At 40.6% G+C, this 20,842-nt stretch overlaps 1 protein-coding gene across 2 annotated transcripts in view; it reads right to left on the reverse strand.

Annotated features, from left to right (window-relative positions):
* Positions 1–17,220, reverse strand: part of ntn4 (netrin 4) — a 37,858-nt gene extending 20,638 nt beyond the window's left edge. Inside the window, exons 1-3 of one of the 2 annotated variants that reach the window (XM_051953516.1) lie at positions 16,762–17,220; positions 14,063–14,610; positions 3,984–4,262 (exon numbers count right to left, since the gene is read on the reverse strand). In XM_051953516.1, coding sequence (XP_051809476.1) covers positions 3,984–4,262; positions 14,063–14,610; positions 16,762–16,807 — 873 coding nt within the window. In that variant the 5' untranslated portion in view covers positions 16,808–17,220. The remainder of the gene's footprint in view (positions 1–3,983; positions 4,263–14,062; positions 14,611–16,761) is intronic. The other variant, XM_051953510.1, reaches the window with a different exon arrangement.
* Positions 17,221–20,842: the final 3,622 nt, after the last annotated feature.

Below are 20,842 nucleotides of genomic sequence, written 5' to 3' on the forward strand. Positions count from 1 at the left end.
GGTTAACTTGAGAGTCAGACAAGCAAAAATCTTCTGTTTACAGAAACGATTTAAACTAATCCTCCACCGACGTCCATAAATGCAGGTTTGGGCATCACGCTCATGGACTAAAAGCAACAGCAGAAACACTGTGCTGAGTGATATTCCTCTTGTGCGGCTTGTGAATCGAATCCGTAAATGACAGAAATATAAAGAAAACAGAAAACCAGATGTGATTTAGAAAGAGAGGCAGGGCACATAAACACACCCTGACAGAGCTAATTGCTGCTAACGGTCTGGTAGCAGACCCCGGATGTCATTAAGTGTGTGTAGCTATGTTGGCTTTGTGGCTAACTAACAGACAGTGTAATACCCTGAACCGCAAAAAAACCCTGTGGGGCAACAGGAGAACCAAACAACAACAACAACAAACAAACTGGGCAGTAATGACTACCAGGGCCACTTTCTCCACTGATTACTACACACACACACACTTTTAGAGCAGACAAAACACACCTATTACACCCAGCAGAACAAACAACACCCTAATGGCATATATGAATGGAACACAACACAATGCTGCGCTTGTATGTTTAGCACAAAGGCCCAGAAATGCACAACCACCCTTCCCTCCTCTGTGCGATCCGTAATCTCTGCCCTCATCTCCCCCGTCTTGCGCTGCTCTGCTTGTTTGGGTTTTGCCAGAAACAGCGGCTCTGGCTTGAAACGGAGACACAAAACAAACTGCTGATAGGCGAGAAAAGTCACTTATATAACGTCCGAGTGTGTGTGTTTGCCCGTCGCTCCCGCATGGCGACCCGGGGTAATGTTGTGAGGACAGTTAAGAAGGATTTACTGTTCAAACTTCAAGTCCCACGTGCAGTTGGACTAAAGAAAAATATCATCCACTCTGTGTAATGTTTCTCACCAGCATGCATTAAAATGATTTATTATATTATTACTATCATGGCGTGCAGAGGAGGGTTTAATAGTTCTTTGGTTTAAAGACTGATTGCAAAGTTTTTTTTTCATCCTCAAAAGAAGGAAATCCTCATGAAAACATTCAGTAGAGCTACTTGGAATTCCTTAGCATGACTTAAAGACGTGTGTCCAATGAATTAGCTATCAGCACCTTCGCTACAAAACGCTGGTATCGGCAAAGAAAACACATCTGATTCATTTATCATGTACAAGACCAAACTGGTTGTCTGTTTCATGTCAGCATAAAAAATGAGCACTTTGGGTTTTCCTAGCTGCCTGTCTTAAGGCAAAATACGGGTTCTAAAAAGTTACATTGGGTTTGGACGTCTAAATGACTGAATGGCTAATTGAAAGGATGATAAGTAGAAGAGGAAAAACATGCCAAGCATTCACAATAAATTAAATAATAATTGCTTCCAGGAACTCTAATTGCAACCTGTATAAAAAAAAAGCTTGAATGGCAGACAGCTTTAATGTCTATTCAACTAATCCTTTGTACTTTACTCAGTGTAACCATAACCAGTAGTAGAATACAGTTACGTTTGAAGCATGTGAGGTTGTACTTAAACTACATGGTAAATGCAGAAGCATGTCAGTGTGCTTGCAATAAAATGCAGGTATAATATTGCTAGCATGCTAACATTTGCTAATTAGCACTTAACTAGGTAACAGGTTTTCATGGCGATCAATCTAGTAACAGCGAGGACAATATCAGATAATTTAAGATAGCTAATGCTGCTACTGCTGCTACTAACAATGCAATATAATTAAGAGAGTCTTTTATTGTTCTGTCAGGCTGCACAGAGATGCTTGGCACTAAATGCTAATGTTAGCGTACTGATATACTCACAGTGATGAGATTAACCTTTTGATATTATCCAGTTTCTTATCTTAGTTTAGCTTATTGACATGCTAGCATTGCAATCATTGCACAACAAACACAAAGTGCAGCAAATAATATGTTAGGAACAAGAATAAGACTTCTGCAGAACACCTGTGCTTTGAGCTAAATACTAACAGTAGCTTGTTAGCTCCCTCATAGGAGGGGTTGGATGATTAGCAGCACAGCAGTGCTAACATACTCACAATAACAATGCTAACCTGTTAACATTTACCAGTTTCCCATTTTGGTGTAATGTGTTGGCATGTTAACATTTGCCAATTAGCGCTGAACAGTAGTTCACTACAGTTGTGTTAGCAGTACTGTTAAGCTACATGGTAAATGCAGTAGCATGTCACTGTCCTCACAATAAAATGTTGACGTTTCGCAGGTATAATATGCATTTGCTAGCATGCTAACATTTGTTAGCTAGCACTTAAGGCAACAACAAATTTTCATGGTAATCAATAGGACAATGTCAGACGATTTTATTTAAGATAGCTAATAAACTACTACTACTAATATAATTAAGAGAGTCTTGTATCAAAACACTCGTCACAAACAGTTCAAATGAAGATCTGACTAAACAGAGCTGCATTTATCCTGAGAAACAGTTTGATGCCACTAGACAGTTTCATTAGATAGTACTGCTACATTTATTTTTCAAGTGTAAAATGTGCATTCCATTGCATATTTTGGTAACAGTCCTTTAAACAATTAAGAGATTTATATCAAAAATGGTTGCAGGATTTACTACTGTACACTAGTGTACATACTGATGTATTGTTTATCCATCTGAATGTCTTTCTCTATAGATCGGAAAGGAAGCTCTCACTTTAATGTTGAGCTTCGCTGATTGCAGCAAAACCGACATTTGCTTCAAAGACATCCACTGTTTGTGGAGATTGCCGTGATAGGAGCCCAGATCTGGTTGATCTCCAGCAAAAGCATTGTCTGTTCACACTTCATCAACACACATGTACATCAACACCACCATTAGACCACGGACTGAATCAATATCTTCATCTCCTGGGTTTGTTATCAGCACAAACGCAGCTGTTTATTTGACCAGACAGAGGAGTTTGTTATTAACACAACTGCCAACACAAAGCGAACAGACCATTTAGTCTGGAAGCATCAAGCCTTAAAATCTTGGTTTCCCAAGAACAAGTGAAAAACTTGCCCACGGGGTGATAATTATCGGAATAAGTGAGACTTGAAGGATGGAGGAAGATGTCAAAACAAGACGGGAGAGAAGAGTGGCGCAATCACCATCACAGCATCAAGGCTTAAAAACATTTGTTTGCACTGGAATTGTAATTACTGGTTAGAAGAAAATATCTTTCTTGTCAAAATACTGTTTTCCTAGATCAAGAGTGAACACTGACATTTCAGCTAGAAGAGCAACAAATAAGATGCAGACCGTGTCCACAATGACTCTTTTATTCATTCATTCACTGCTTTCTATAGCATTTAATATGTGCTTATTGAGATTTTGAATACTTATACAATTATTTAAATGTAATTTTTGGTGTTGATGCATCTATAAGCTGCAACAAATTACATAGCTTTGTCTGTGTGATTTTAAATAAAACCTGAATGACTGATCCCTGTTATTAAAATAAACTGAGTTATAAGACGTCTTTTGACAGCTGGTGCTGTAACCAAGAACATCAAGCCTGTAATCAAAGAGTAAAAACCTTTTTATCCTTGAAGGATACATGCAGTGTGTTTTACAGGGTATCTTCTAATGATTACATAACATTTGATAAAGCATTCTAAATTCAAGGCCCACTTACTAGCTATTTCTGTCACTCTGCAGTACCACATAGATTTTATTAGTGGATATAAATGGATGAAAGTTTCCTCAGCTGACATGAAGATATTTGTGGCCCAAGTTTAATACATATGTCACATGAAGACAGCAGACTCAACTGCAGAATGCCAGCAATTTGGGCAAACTTAACCCACTTATAAGGACCATGAGATGAGGTTGACAGCTTCAGAAAATCTAAGTCAATTGGGGTTTGAGTTAACATTGCTTTCTGAAACTCAAAAAGCAAAACAACCCTAGAAGATTCACCTTCCCATTTTTAAACTTCATCCATAAATATATGTTGTGATAAAAGTGCTTCCTTCTTACCACATGGTTGGTCCGGTCCCTGATGGGCTGGTACCCCGGTGCGGGGACACACTGCTCAGCGTGGCCGTTACAGAAGCAGCTTCCCTTCACTATCAGGTCATAGATGGCAAAGTGCCGAGTGGGAAGGTCTTCGTGTGCTGAGGTGAGGTCTTTAGCCTGGCAGGGACACGCCTGACCCTTCAGCAGCCGGATTCGGACGTTGGTCACCCTCAGCTGCTGCTGGCCCTCCGCCCCAAAAGGATCCAAGGACTCCCACTTTGGGAGGGTTCGGTATATCACCTGACCAGACACATGACAAATTAGTTAGCTTAAAACAAGACATACTTCTTACATACCAATGTAATGAGGAATGTTGTAAAAAATGCATAATTTAAAATAAGGTGATGATTAACAAGTGTGTTTGTTTAAATCAACACCTGACTGTAGGATTTGTTCATTCACTGGGTATAATTTTGAAATCAGAAACTGGCATGGAACTGTGTTAGTTAAACCCTCTGAACCCTCTGTAGGTTTAAAAAGCGTCAGAATCTGTAAAAACACAAAGAATGGTCAGATTTTCAACTCTCTAAATGGGTCTTGAACTACTCATTTATGATGTTTTCTTCCAGTGGAGAACTTAACTAATTCTAATCTTAAAAAATTTAATATTTCATCCCTTTATTCTGCATAGGGTTACCTTAAAAACAAGAAGCCACTAGAGCAAAGTTGTCAAACATGCGATTGTCAAACATGCGGCCGTGGGCCAAAACCGGCCCTCCAGAGGGTCCAATCCAGCCCTCAAAGTGTAAAAATTACAGAGAAGACATTAAACTATTAATTGTAACTTAGTTAAACGATAAATTTAAAATAAATTCTAGACCATGACAAGTTGTTTTGATCAAAAAGTAAAATACTAGATTGCTTTGCATTGTTGTTTTGTCATTTTGTGTCTTGTTTTTGTAATGTCTTATTTTTGTCTGACTTTAGTCGTTTGTCTCACGTTTTGGCTGTTTTGTGTGTCCCTTTTGTCTCACTTGTGTTTTTTGTCATTTTGTGTTTTGCTTTATTCATTGTTTTGTGTGTCTTTTTGTCATTTTGTTTCAGGCCTTAGTCCTGCTTTTGTCTTGCTTGTGTCATTTGTCCATTTTTTGTCACGTTGTAACTTTTTATCTCTTTTGTTTTCTCTCTCTTTTTGTGTGTATTTATGTGTTCAAATGTGGAAAAAAAATAGTAAAATCTCGTATCAAAGAAGAAGACTTGGCATGCTCTTTCTCTTCATGCTTTAAAGGTTTCTCTTGAGGTGATTTAAAGGTACTAGACAGGTGTATTTACTGCCACAATCAGGTTCATTGATGTTGTTCATGTCACTACATCTGCTATTTGTGCACTAAAACTGTGACCTTACACCCCGCTGTCATGAGCTCTGTCCTCACATGACCACGATGGTGCTGGGTGTCCTTAAATGAGTGCACTCCCTCAGTCTCTCCCTCTCTTTACTCTGTCTGGTCCCTGGACATCCTTCAAATCGAGGAACCCTTTATGGCCTGCCATCGCCATGGCTACTGCTGCCACTAGCAACCAGCACCGCTGCTGCGATTGGGGTGACAAAGTTGGTGTCTGCCCCAACTCTCGCTGTGAAAGAAATGTGTGTGTTTGCAGTGTGTCTCTTTACCAGAGTGTGCGTTGTTGTCACTGATATCATTGTACGAGTTGTGTTAGTGTCTGTGTTTATTGGTGTGTCTGTTTTCTTTGGACGAAGCGCTCGTTGAGATGCAAGAAAAGCCCCCATGCTGCTCCCTGATTGGCCGGATGACTGGCCGAGAGTGTGATGGGAGGAGCACTATTAATTTCCCTGTTGTTGGAAAAGGTCAGGGGGTCACGGCATTGTGGTCCGCAATTAAGAGAACACGACAAATAGGACGAGGGGCGCCGGTCCGCGGGAGAGCACGGAGAGCAGGGCCAGACAAAGACGGGGATGGAGATGCGGCTTCACATAACTCAGGGCCGGACAAAAGGACTGCGACAGCTCGGCGACACCACAGCAACACCAACACACACACACACTCACGCTGGCATGCACACAAACATACACTGACAAAACACACCAGCGCTGGGCATTCTTTTACGCAAAAAAATCCAGAGGAGGCCTTCTTGGAGTTTTGGCTACATAATTATGTCCTTAAATGAAATATTAATACTTGCAGAGATGCTGATGACACCCATGTTTATCTTGTTCTGCTTGCTGGTAAAGTCCAAGGATGCCCTCAGGGTCTTCAAGAGGTTATGTTATGCAATCAAAATAAAGAATATTTGAACAAATCCAAGAATTTGACAAAGGTCAACTGACGACCATTTAGTTGTGTTTTTGTGTTCACTTTCCCTTTTTCTTGCCACTTTCTATTGCATCCAGCTTGAAGTGTGTTGTGTTTGACCTTTGTCTACTGTACATTATCGGGAACAGTGTCCTCTCATAGTAGAAAATATCACTTTTGATGATCTGTTTCATAGTGTCCCTTCAAATATAAAGACAAAGTGTTTGCACATATGCCGATGACACTCTTGTTTGACTATGTTTGCTGAGTTCACTGACGTCTTCAGGATCTTCCCATCACATATCAGGTTATGTTATGCAATCAAAATAGAAACAGACAAAAAAACAAATACAAGAAACTGACTGTGTTTAACGGTTTGTATAACTAATTTTAAGGTCTATTGATGGCCATTTAGTTGTGTTTTTATGTTTTTTTCCCCTTTTTCTTGCCACTTTCTATTGCATCAAGCATGAAGTGTGTTGTGTTTGACCTTGTTGACTGTACATTATGTGGAACAGCGTTCTCTCTCGAAAATCTCACTTTTGATTGTCTGGGAAACTGGAGCATTTGAAAGATAAAGTATTTGCATATATGCTGATGACACTCTTATCTTCCTATGTCTGCTGAGTACAAGGATCTCCATTGGGTCTTTATTGCACAAATGTTTTAAAAAATTGACTCCTAATTGCCCCTTTTAGCCTTACTGTTTCTATTTGTAGTGTCGCGTCCATCAGATTCGTCAGGACACACCATCATCAATCAATCAGCTTCGACTGTGACATCAATTTCAAGTAAACGATGACAGCAATGGAGGGAAGCAAGAGTTGGCTGCATTGTTATTTATTCTGGTAGCCTGATAGCGTAGTTCATTGCAGTATTTAGGGTAGAAGACCTTTATTTGACAAGAAAATGTTTTTCCTTCTCAGAGTTTAATCAATCAGCTCAGGACCACTCAGAAGTATCCACCCCATAACAGGTATTTTTCTCCCCAAGAAATTGTCTTGCAAGAGGTTCTATAAAGGTAGTGCTGCACAAAGGTCCACCCTAAACCATCCTGGAAGACGGTGTCCGATAACTACAGACTTGGTCTACTTTAAACTTCTATAGCCAAGACCACTGTTTTCAGATTTACATCCATTTTGGAAAATTTGGTGGGAAAAAAATTGTTTTCATCTGACGGGCAGGTCAAACAGAGACAAAATCTAGTTACTTAGTGTGCATATGGTCTGAAAACCTTTGTTCTATGAAAGATTTTAACCAAAATATCACCGTACATGTGGTGTTGAAAACACAACCCGTAAGTTCTAAAGTTTTACACCTGCCATTTAACAAATCTCTATGAAGCAGCAGGGATCACTGCGGGCCACTAAGTATCCTTCTTCCTGTTTCAGGCTGAAAAATAAAGTAAGCCTGGCTTTAACAGGCCTAATTCCATCAAAGCACTGTGGACTGTAATCTGGTAAACAGGCACAATGGGCATTGATGGAAGGAGAAAGACGGAGAGGGAAACAGAGAGGGGGGATGGGTGTCTAGCCAACAGTACCAACATCCATCAGAGCAATGGCACTTCCTTCCCAGCAGACAGACGGAGAGCCGACTGTATGTGTTTATCTGAAAGGGCACGGACAAGTTGTGTGTGTTTGAGGTACTACAGAAAAGAGGAAGAACATGCATGTGTGTGTGCATGTCGGCTGGCCTGCCTCTCTCTCTTCCCTAAGGAGGTCAGTCTCTACAACAAACACTCACATTCTTCCAGCCCAGCTGACCTCATAAATAAGACAAGGAGCCCTGAATACTCTCCCTCTCACACACACACACGCACACCACCTTTTCCCCACATTACAGGTGAACACAAAAAGCTTTCAACGCATGAGATAACATGCTTTCATGCTTGCGGGACAAAGAGGAGAAGCAGAAAGCTGAGAATACCTGCTGCCTGTAATCGCTCCCAGCTACGATGCAACCTCCTGCTAGAAAACCTCTGCTGCCAACCATCACAGCTCCTATTTATCTGATCACAGACTCTGACATGCAAGCCAACATGCTTTGATACACGCTGAAGAAACACACATGTATGTTCCTGAACAGTGATCACACACACATGCATGCTGGGAAACTTTGTATCAGTCAGATTATGTGTGTTTCATTGAAGCTTCATAGAGACCAAAAGTGTTTCTACCTTCTTTCAAGCATCTTCCATCCAATTGGAACCGTTCCATCCAAAGTTGTGAAATCTGGCACACTGACTGGGGGTAATTCCCTGATTCTTTTCATGAGTTTTAATGTCTAACGCCACCAATGGGTCAAAGCTGGAGGTGCAGTTCTGCATGCATCTTCTGAACCGTCGGCCAGATTTTTAAAAAATGAGATAATGTTGGGTTTCATGGATCAAACCAAGTTCAAAGCACCCTCTGACATCAATTTCTGCTATAATGGATGCTATGAAAAAGTTTTTTTTACAGACCAGAATTGGCAAAGAAGATCCTCAGACCAAACTTCACACAAGTCGTCATGTGGATTTGTTTTTCAAAATCATTCATCCATCAGAGCCAAATGTAACTGGTCTGTGAATGTGCCAAACAGTATTTGAGGTCATATCTCAGCGATGCTTTGATTTTGTTGCATTGACTTGGGGCCCAGCTGTGAAGAAGCACAAAAGGTTTTGCAGCATTTCTCATTTAGGTAGTGTTTTTCCTAATAGATGCTGATGTGTTCGTCTTAAACAAACTTGTGTCTGGTAGCACCAAGACAGGATCCAATGCTGAAACATGATGCAACCACTATGCTGGGTTGTGCCAAAGATTTAAACATTTTTCTCAAACCATACATTTGTTCCAAACACCTAAATTCATCAACATTGGCACAGATGGTCTTTAAATCAAACCATACAAAGCATACCAGATGGATTTAAGACCTTCATAACTGGTTGTCTGTTACAGCCAATCAAAATTGGTGTCAAACAGGAGGTGAGATTGTGTCTTGGCAACTGTTTAATGTATTGCCACCAAATGTGGTTCTTTACGTTGCTTAGCACCACTCAAGAGGACTGTTTTTCTTTAGCAGAATGATAATGTGGTGCAGTCGGACCATTCTACACAGAAGTATGGATATGCGAGACTATAAACGTACTGAAGCAAACACCGAGAGTGAGTTGGCGTCTTCAGACGGGTTGTTTCTCAAAGGAACATTAAAAGGTAAGCAATTTATATTTTTGTGACCAAAAAATCCGCAGCTACTTCCATCTGAGAACAAGACACGGGCAGCATTTTGGCATTTTTGCTTCATGATGAACTAAACAAGACCATGTCTGTTCAGCACCAAGCTCTAGTAAGTTTAAAATGTTGGGTTTCATGGATCACACCAAGTTCAAAGCACCCTTTGACGTCAATTTTTGCCATAATGGATGCTATGAAAAAGTTTTTTACAGACCAGAATTGGCAAAGAAGATCCTCAGACCAAACTTCACACAGGTCGTCATGTTGATTTGTTTTTCAAAATCATTCACCCATCAGAGGCAAATGAAACTGTTCTGTGAATGTGCCAAACAGTATTTGAGGTCATATCTCAGCGATGCTTTGATTTTAGTGCACTGACTTGGGGCCCAGCTGTGAAGAAGCACAAAATGTTTTGCAGCATTTCACATTTAGGTAGTGTTTTTCCTAATAGATGCTGATGTGTTAGCCTTAAACAGACTTGTGTCTAGTAGCACCAAGAGAGGATCCAATGCTGAGACAAGATGCAACCACTATGCTGGGTTTTTCTCAAACCACACATTTGTTCCAAACACCTAAATTCATCAACATTGGCACAGATTGTCTTTTAACCAAACCATACAAAGCATACCAGATGGATTTAAGACCTTCATAACTGGTTGTCTGTTATAGCCAATCAAAATTGGTGTCAAACAGGAGGTGAGATTGTGTCTTGGCAACTGTTTAATGTATTGCCACCAAATGTGGTTCTTTCAGTTGCTTAGCACCACTCAAGATAACTGTGATTGGTTTAAAAAATATATATAAACGAGGCAGACCACTTTGTTTTCCGATAGCAGGATGATAATGTGGTACAGAGGCATGGATATACAAAACTATAAATATACTGGACCAAGCAGCCAGAGTAAGGTGATGTCTTCAGATGGGTTTGTTTCTCAAAGGGACATGAAAAGAATGCAATTTAAATTTTTTGGACCAAAAAACTCAGCAGCTACTCCCATCTGAGAACCATCATAAATGAACTAAACAAGATCATGTCTGTTCAGCACCAAGCACTGGTAAATTTAACCAAAAGAGGTTGACTTTCTGTTTAAAAACCATTAAGTATTGTTTTGTTCTTTGAGCACTAATTATGATGCTCAACAGTTGAGATATCAGCATATCTGATCGCGTTCATTTTGCAGCTGAGCAAACTGTTCTTTTCCAATTAAAAAACAAACAAACCTTGACAACAAATTACACGTGCCCTGAAGCCTTGGGAAAGTCTGCTTACAGACACGCCACATATTTACCCATGATACACAGAGACAAACAGACTGCACAATGTGAGGCTCGTTGTCATGCCATGACCTTGCGCAGGTCTTTGTTTAGCTGTTATTACTGGTGATGTACAGTCGAGGCTTCAACATGCAGGGATGGAGAAGGTGTGAACAGCTGAGCGGAGGCAGCAGCTGGTCTGTCAGAGCACTACTTGACCTCTTTTAACCTCAGGGTCATCAGCTGAGAGGTCAGAGGGGAAAGGTCACCTCCCAGCACAGGTGGCTGATGCTATCATGTGTAGTCAGGAGGAAAACAAGCTGCTATTTTCACACCTTTATGCACAAAAAGAGACAAAGACAAAATAAAGTGTAATCACTAGAGACTGAGCGATTTATTGGCCAATTATAGAACTTTTCAAAATAATCATTGGGCGGAGTTTTGCTGATTAAACACCGATATATTCTTAATTTCTCATAAAACAATAAATGCTGTTAAGTGTCGGAGTCGTGCAGAATGATGCCCTTGCGCTGTTTGTCCAAAACATGGAGCTCTGACTCCATTTAGTCCTCACTGCTGTCTTCTCAGTAACATACAGGAGTAAACTCCAGCCAGGAATCATTACAGGAGTGGGCTGAGCCGACAGGCTATAACAACAACGTGAAATTAATATGTCTCCCGTTTCAGTTCAACTTTCTTTGCCGTGTGTCATGACTTTGTTGTGTCGGTCATGGTTTTCATTTACGTTACTAAAGTTGTGCTAACCTAGCTTAAGTTACTCCCTGTCTGTTTCTGTTAGCAATAACATCGCTTTAGTTATGCCAACCGAGCATAGCGTTAGCCAACAACTGAAAAGCCAGTAAGTAACTGCAGAAATAACAGAAGTCTACAAAATATTTGAGAACGACCGTTCATCACCCCATCAGTTGCGTGTTGAGCATTTAAGGAGGAGCGTTGTGAACGTAGAGGGGAAGTTTATTCAGTAAAATGATGAACATTTCTGTCTGTCTTCAGCAACCGTCATGTCAGTCTTAGATTTACAAAAAATACTAGAATGTGACCCACATTGGAACAACAACTCATTGTGTTGTTATGGAGGAACATTGGTGTCAGACTATGTGTGACCATTATAGATTTAAAATGCTGTCAAAGATGATATGTTTTAAATCTGAGAAAGGCGTGTCTTTTCTTTTCTTTTGGTTCATATGAGTCATGACTTCGTGACAAAGAAAATAATGGAGTAGAGAAAATCTGATTTAACGTTAAAGGGCATCAGAGGGCTGCAGAAATAATGTTTTGCCACTAACTTCACCTGTACTATAACCTACCTCTAATTTATAGCAACAAGAAGTACAAGACCAGATCTATTTTCATTTATAGATTGACTCTTTTTTAAGGTTATATTATTTCCCAGAGGTTTAATGCTTTGTTGCATGTTTTGTACTTGAAAACTTCTCTCTGTTGTAAAGATAAACAAATACTAAAGGACAAAGTATTGTAAAACAGTAAAATGTTCTGCCTGCATATCTTTGGTATTGTAAGTGTTAAAGGACGAAAAAAGAAGTTATTTTATTCATTATTTAGTTTGTAAATTAATCGGTTATCGGTATTTTTTCTGCCAAATATCGAAATCGGCATCAGCCTCAAAAAATCTGTATCGTTCAGGCCCTAATAATAAATATGCAAACAGATTTACACACAAAGAAAGACAGAATAAGGCCACAATCAGAAATACTCTGTAGCAGTAGTAGTCAACGTACACTCCTTATGAGAGCAGCGCTGCAGGGAGTCTGGAGCAGCACCACGCTTGCCATGTGCCTCCACACACATCTGCAGAGCAGCTCCCGACACACACTGCTTCAATTAAACATCAATGGAGTTCAGGAAGCCCTCTCGTGCTACAGTCAAAGTACGCCTATTAAACACTCAATCATGCACTCACAGAGCTTCCCCCACCTGGCCGCGCTCTGCTTTCATTCTGCTCAGTGTGCTAACTACGACTTTCGCGTGTTGCGTGACTCGCTGCACAAAGAGCCGAGTCTGTTCCAACAGGAGGGGCAGCGACGGACGAGCTGGGCCTTAAGCTCAACTGTCTGACAGCACGGTTTACCTGTGTGCGATATGACGTCATTAGTACTTTATTCACAGACGGAGAAAAAGCAGGAAGCTCCGTCAACCCTACAGCGTTTCACTGCAGGTGTGAATCCGTCACACCTGCGCTAACTGGCTGAAAGGAAAACGATTCAGGAGCTGATCATAAAAACGGCCTCCAGAATGGTGAAAGAGGCAAGCTAAGGGTTGCAACCTTTTGGTAAAAGTCAGATTTTAAATCTATGTCTTACATCAGGGGTGTCAAACATGTGGCCCGTGGGTCAAACAGGCCCTCCAGAGGGTCCAATCCGGGCCTCAAAGTGTAAAAATGACAGAGAAGACATTATCTGTTAATTGTAAAACTATACATTTAAAATCACTTCTAGACCATGCCAGGTTGTTTTGATCATAAAGTAAATACTAGATTGTTCTTTTGGTGTTTTGTGTCTAATTGTTGTAACATTTTGTCTTGTTTTTGTCTCATTTTTTGTCCTTTTGTTTCTTGTTTTTGTCATTTTGTGTTTCCTTTTTGTCTCGCTTGTGTTTCTTTTTCACATTTTTGTCACTTTGTGTTACGCTTTATTCATTGTTTTGTGTCATTTTTGTCATTGTGTGTGTTTTTTTATTTTACTTGTGTTGTTTATCCAATTTTTGTCGCTTTGTAAAGTTTTTATCTCATTTTTTGTTTGGTTTCATGTCATTTGTCTCATTTTTTGTCATTTTGTTTCTCATTTTTGTAATATTTTGTCTTGTTGTTTTTTGTCTTTTTTGTCTGACTTTTGTCTTATGTTTTTGTCATTTTGTTTCGTAAGTCTCCCTGCAGGCATCCGAATCAGATGCCCAAACCACCTCAACTGCTTCCTTTCAACATGAAGGAGCAGCGGATCTACTCCGAGCTCTCTCTGGATGTCTGAGCTTCTCACTCTCTCTAAGGCTGAGCCCAACCACCCTACAGAAGAAGCTCATTTCGGCCGCTTGTATCTCAGATCTTGTTCTTTCGGTCACTACTGATGATTCACTGGTTGATGTAGAAAACCAAAAAAGATCAACAGCACCCTATAACCACCTTAGTCTTGTGCACAAAGTCCAGTACAAGCACAGATGATCTTTGCGCCCCTTGTGTGTGGATGCAGTTTGAAACCTGTGTGGCAAAGGTGGACTCCACCAGTAAGAGAAAACAAATATAGAGGAGATGAAGAACTTGTGATGGACTCTAGTGTGACCTCACCTCTCCACGGTTGCAGGGATAAGCACCCGAGTACTTGGACGTGCAGACGGCTCCATCCCGGCCCGCCTTCCCCTCCTCCAGCCCAAAGGTGGTGCTGCAGTTGTCGGCGTAGTATTGCAGCATCCTCCACGTCCGCCCAAAGTCCTGCGAGCGCTCCAGGGTCATGGCGGAGGGCCTTGGCGAGCGAAACACTACGATGAGATGGGTGAAGTAGAACTCCGTCTCCAGGTCCAGCTGCACCGTCTCAGACTCCGCCCCCTCCGCCGACTGCCACCAGGTGTTGGGGTGGCGGAAGGAGGAGTCGGACATGGCGCCGGCCAGGTGGGACAGGAGGGGCAGGCCGGCGTTGCACTTGGCGCATTTGGCGGCGCTGCAGGCCAGGTTGGCGTTGGGGTCGGAGTAGGAGCAGTAGAGCTCGGTGCCGTTGTTGCCGCAGACGGTTTGCGTCAGGACCCTCCGACCCAGAGCCAAGTTACCCATGCGGGGGTTGCAGGCCCGGCTCTCACAGCGAGGGGCCACGCCTGCACGGAACACCTCCACCGACAGACCTGCAGGGAGGGAAGACAAGAGTTTACACGTGTGTTCCGATGTTGAGTGAATAGGTAGGTGTCAGGCAGGTATGGCAAGGTGTGGCACTCAGCAGATCAGGGATGTCAAACTCACTTTACTTCAGGTTTCACATTCAGTCCAATTTGATCTCCAGTGACCAGTAAAATCACAGCATAATAACCTATAAATAAGCACAACTCCTAATATTTTCCTTTGTTTTAGTGCAATAAAAAGTCCATTCTGAAAATGTTCACATTCAATTAACTACCTTTAAACAAAACATTAAGAACAAACTGAAATTTGTTTAGAAAAATAAGTTTGATTTCAACAACATTCAGCCTCAGTTTATCATTTAAACATTACAACTTCCAGATCACAGAGCGTATACAAAGGAACACAACATTTAGTCACAGCTATCTGGAACTGAATAATATAGTATTTTATTTCATGATCAAAAAGACAAAAGTCAGCCAAAAAAAAAAGACAAAAACAGGATTAAATATTACAAAAATGAGACACAAAACGACAAAAACAAGACAGAAAACAACAAAAGCGAGAAACAAAAAAAAAATGAGACAAACGACACAAAACAAAAGAGACAAAAAATTTGCCAAAAAGTTACAAATTGACAAAAAAATGGACAACCGACAAAACGAGACAAAAAAAACAACAAAAACAAGACAAAATATTTAAAAAATGAGACAAAAAATGAGACGACACGGAGAAAAACAAAAAATGAGACTAATCTTTACATTATTCTTACAAATGGCAGGAGTTATCACATTTATCAGAGCAGTCAGAGATTTCAAAGCCCATTTTAAATTCCCTTTCAAAGCCAAAACTATCCACCTACACTCATTATTCTGCAACACGTCCAAAACTGCCCAGTAACAGGGTCAAACTGAGACATTCCTCAGATGCACACCTGAACCAGAGTCATAGCCGGCGTGAGGACAAGTGGGCGAGCTGAGAATGACTCAGTGTGTGTGTGTGTGCACAAGTCAAGTGGTTTACCTCGATCGGAAATGTTACGCAAAAAAGGGATAATGGAGGCATTGTGCACCTGCAGCCGGCGTTGACTCTGACACAGATAAAGTTTGGCAGCTCTGGTGAGGATGAGCCGACGCCTTCCAGACGCCCTGCAAACCCTCCCAAAGTGGATTTATTATCCTAAACCCGGAGCTCTCGCATGGGAGAGCTCACAGACGGACTTATATTAATGTTCAGAGGAGGAAACTTTAGTGTTAATGTGTGGTAGATTATGTAACCGCCTGTAGAGAATATGATGCAGTGAAGAAGAGTGGAAAAGATCCATAGATAGATAACTTTGGTGAACGTAAATCATTATATATACCACAAATTTTAATTTTGACTCAGACACATCCTCTGTTGATCTCCTGGGTGTCAAACATGTGGCCCGTGGGCCAAAACCGGCCCTCCAGAGGGTCCAATCCGCCCCTCAGAAAATTTCTAGACCATGACAAGTTGTTTTGATCATAAAGTAAAATACTAGATTGCTTCTTTGTCGTTTTGTCTTTTTTGTTTCACGCTTTTGCCATTTTATGTCTTGTTTGTTCATTTCTTTTTGTCGATTTGTAACTTTTTTGTCTAATTTTTTGCCTCTTTTTTTGTTTTATTTCGTGTCGTTTGTGTCATTTTTGCTGTTTTATGTCTCATTTTTGTAATATTTTTTCTAGTTTTTGTTGTTTATTTTGTCTTATTTAAAGTAAAACAGTATATAACTCAGTTCTAGATAACTGTGAATAAATCTCGTGTTCCTTTGTAGACACTCTGTGATCTGGAAGCTGTAATGTGTAAATGACAAACAGAGGCTGAATATTGTTGAAATTGAACTTATTTTTCTTAAGAAACTTCAGGTTGTTGAGAATGTTTTGTAAAAAGACAATTCCTTCAATGTGACTATTTTCAGAATGCACTTTTTTGCTCCAAAACAAAGGAAAATAGTTGGAGTTGTGGTTATTTATAGGTTATTATGTTATGATTTAATCATGAACTAAAATGAGTTTGGCACCTTTGATCTAAACCTTCAAATTAAAAGCAGAAACTCTTCCAAATCAGAGGTTAAACTGCCTAAAATGTCAACGGACTTGTGTATTGCTGCACTTGTTAACCGATAAGAATCAACCAACCTGCATCTGACAACACGGCCAGACTGATCGCCAACAGAACCAACATATCTCCTCTATGCGGGGATAAATCCAAAATATGTGATCCAGAAAAATCCACAGGAGTTGCTCAGACACGGAGCATGCAAAGATCTTATCCACGATGGCAAAGTACAACAACAAAAAAGAAAAAAAACAGAGAGACAAGTGCGTAGGGTTCAGATCCAGTGTGGACTTTCTCTTTCAGTAAGGCGGTAATAGGAGAGCCGGACGAGCAGACGACATGATCCCGGACGGTGAGAGGAGTCCCGCTGGCAGAGAGGAGCAGAGCTGGAGGTCTGGTCGGCAGCTCCGGATCCTGCAGCGTGTTTCATTTCCCCGCAGTGTGCGTCCTCCGCTGCGCATCTATCAGTGAGGAGCGCAGAGCCGTGGAGCTGCTGTAGACTCGGAGCTCAGCGGCTCCGCCTCCAGGCCGCATTTTTCTTAAAGGAACATTCCAGTTTGTTCTCTCCAACGTGAGGCTCCGGGACCTCCGCAGGGCTGTCCCAAAGAGTTCAGATGTTGTTATGAGGTGATGCAGAGCTTTAAAGGTGACGTGTTTGACCCCGTCCAGCAGCAGAAACACATTAAACTTTGCTAAGGTGTGTTTATCACAGTGTCACCTCTTCAGTAGTTACAATATTTGTCCCCACTTACCAACTTTTCCAATGCCTACATACACAGTTTTCTTCTTATAAATTCAAGCATTTCCATATATACATATACAGAAAAAATTACATATATGTGCATATATATATATGTGTGTGTGTGTGTGTGTGTGTGTGTGTGTGTGTGTGTGTGTGTGTGTGTGTGTGTGTATACATATATATATATATATATAGTATTTTTGTTAATTTTTATGTAAATATTTTTATACAAATAATATACAAACAATAGAAAATAAATATGAATAATAATATTAATAAGAAGAAGTAGTAGAAGAAAAACTATTAAAAAATAATATAATAATGGTAATTTTAAGATATCTAATGCACTAGTTTATGTTTCTAATCATCAGTTTGAGCTTTATTCCCACTGAGATGACATAAAGTCAAAGTTAAAAGAGGAAATAAATCTACTCTCAGTCCTTCGTCGGACTCGTTCCAGCTCTGATTAGGACCACATGATTTAAAGATGCTCTGGTTGTAAACGAGAGCTCGTATCCACATTTCTGACTAATTGGCTTTGGATGTAGACACACAGAGTGATGCTGCATGAGCTTCTGACGCACTTTGAATCGCACCAATTGTTTGAAAGGGGCCACAGCCTTTGTTGACAACATTGTTGGTGTCCATACAAAACCAGTGAAATATGCAAGCCAATAAACTGGAAGCTCTTTAATTCCAGTCCTGCTTTCCACATGACCGTCTGTTCTCAATACTTGCTGCTTAGTGGCCCAAAAAGGACGAAGGAAAACTATTCGTATCTGAAAGATGAACTCAGGGCAGCTTTCACCCTCCTGTTGTCTGTATTTATGGACACCAAAAAAATATTGTTTTCATGTCTGAAAAAAACCCTATAATAAAGAAAAAAAATTCCCCACATTTCTGAAAATTTGCAAAACCTTCAAGAAAATTCTAATAATTCCTTAAAAGTTTCCCTTAAAAATTTTATTAAAAAAAAATTAACCCTAACCCAAAAATTCTTGCAGATATTTTCAAAAAATAAAATCTTCAAAAAAATCTTAAAAGTATATAAAGTGATTACATATGTCAGTAAACTTCAAATATTTTCTAAAAGAACATTTAGGGAAAAAAAGTCAAAATTAAGCAAAAATCGCTGGATATTGCTTGATTTTTAAAATGTTCTTAAAGAAACATTTTAACCTTTTTTTCCACCAAAAAATTTTTCAAAAAATTTCCCAAAAATGTTGAAAAAGTGGACATTTTTTACAAACCAAGAAACAAAGCAACCAAAAAACGAGACAAACAACACAAATAAGACAAAGACACAAAACGACCAAAGAGACAAAAAACAATGAATAAAGCCAAACACAAAATGACAAAAATAAGACAAAAACACAAGCAAGACAAAAAGGAAACACAAAACGACAAAAACATGAGACAAACAACTAAAGTCAGACAAAAAAGACAAAAAAGCAATGAAAACAAGACAAAATATAACAAAAAATGAGGCACAAAATGATAAAAGAACAATTTAATATTTTAGTTTATGATCAAAACAACTTGAAACGATTTTAAATTTATAGTTTTATTAATTTACAATCTGCACTTAATGTCATCTCTGTAATTTTTACACTTTGATTAGGCCGGTTTAGGTCCGTGGGCCACATGTTTGACAACCAGGCTGCAGCTGAGAGGCTGATTTATTAGAAATAATATCACTTATCAGTGTAAAGAAATGAATGAGAACTTCAAGCATCAGTGAAAAGAAACTTTTTGAAACTGAAAATATAAAAATATTTAAAAAAATATATAAAAAATAATAAATGGTGAAAATGTGGAAGTTTTCACTGTGGAAATGTATTATTTTTCCTACATTTTCAAACTTTAATGAACCTGCAGGACAACAATAGGGTTAATATCAGCCTCCACATGATCAGCAAGCTGCAGAGCGCCCCCTGGTGTTCACTAGTAGAACTAAAGCACAGTGAGGAAACTGATTCTGGAGGACTGTTCTTTCTTCTCAAGCTCCACTGGACCCAGCATGGCTTTGGCTTCTCCGTCTGCTGTGTAATCGGACCATGACCTGCTTTCTATCATCTGACCCGTGTCCAATAAGCAGCGAGCCAAGCTAAACTATCTCACCTGCTCGTTTTGTTCTCTCCATCCTGGTTCAGTCGCTCTTTGTGGAGGCGGAAACTTTGTTCTTTCTCATGGAGTTCAGTTCCTTTAAAGCCTGTTTCCCCTCTGAGTTAGACCGGACACCTGCTCCCACACATGAGAGTGGAAGAAGTGATCTTCTTCATTTCTGGCAACAAAACCAAACCAGTGGAGTCAAACTCATTCTAGTTCAGGTTCCACTTTCAGCTCAGTTTGATCTCCAGTGACCAGTAAAATCACGAGAGACAGCAGGTCCGATTTGTGGCACTGGCAGCGAGCAGTGACACTTTTTGTGGCACCGCTGCGGTGCCACGCTTAATGCCACTGTGCGGTGACACTTTTTGTGGCACCGCTGCCGTGCCATGGTTAATGCCACTGTTTGGGCGAGATGCCACTGCCGCGGCGGCATTTCCAGTGGCCTCTGGAGATGCCAGCAGAGATGCCACGGTTAATGCCACTGTTTAGGGAACATGCCATGGATAATGCCAGTACTTTTACCGCTTTTTGGGCGAGATGCCATGGTTTATTCCTCTGTCTGAGGGAGATGCCACCAGGGGTGAAAGTAAGCCGGAACGGTCCGGAACTGCGTACCGGCAAAAGATCTGGTGGCGGAAAGCAGTTCCGGGAAAGGATCTGCTGGCGGTACGCCGCTCTTCCACCGGTATCTATGGGTACGCCGGTACGCCGCCCGGCCTGCCTGCTATCCATAGATATCGACCGGAGTTCACTCAGCAGTACGTGAGTGCGCATGCGTGTCTACTTCCGTAACACAGCGATTGTTATGGCCAGTAGCAGACAATAGCAAATAGGTGCGCTTGATTTATTGCACTGGGACGAGCAATAAATTACACGTGAAATTCCACACGTTCTTGTGATTGGCTGAAAAACTTTCAACAGGATTTACAATGGTTAGCATCGACGGAATGGGGTGAAAGTAAGCCGGAACGGTCCGGAACTATTACTAATAGTTCACCTGCTGAAGTTAATTAGTTACTCTAAATTGTCCGTAGATGTGAATGAATGAGAGTGTGATTGTTTGTCTGTATATGTAGCCCTACGACAGACTGGTGACCTGTCCAGGGTGTCCCCTGCCTTCGCCCGAGTCAGCTGGGATAGACTCCAGAACCCCCTGTGACCCTAATGAGGATAAAGCGGTGTATAGAGGATGGATGGACTTCAGTATATAATCAGCCAGGTGTGTTTTCTTTGTAAAGCCGAACCTGGACTTCACTTTCCATGCTAAGCTGTTTCTGCTGCCTGTAGCTTCATAGAAGAGTAGTTTC

Source organism: Acanthochromis polyacanthus, chromosome 1 (genome assembly GCF_021347895.1).
Source record: "Acanthochromis polyacanthus isolate Apoly-LR-REF ecotype Palm Island chromosome 1, KAUST_Apoly_ChrSc, whole genome shotgun sequence".
NCBI lineage: Eukaryota > Metazoa > Chordata > Actinopteri > Pomacentridae > Acanthochromis > Acanthochromis polyacanthus.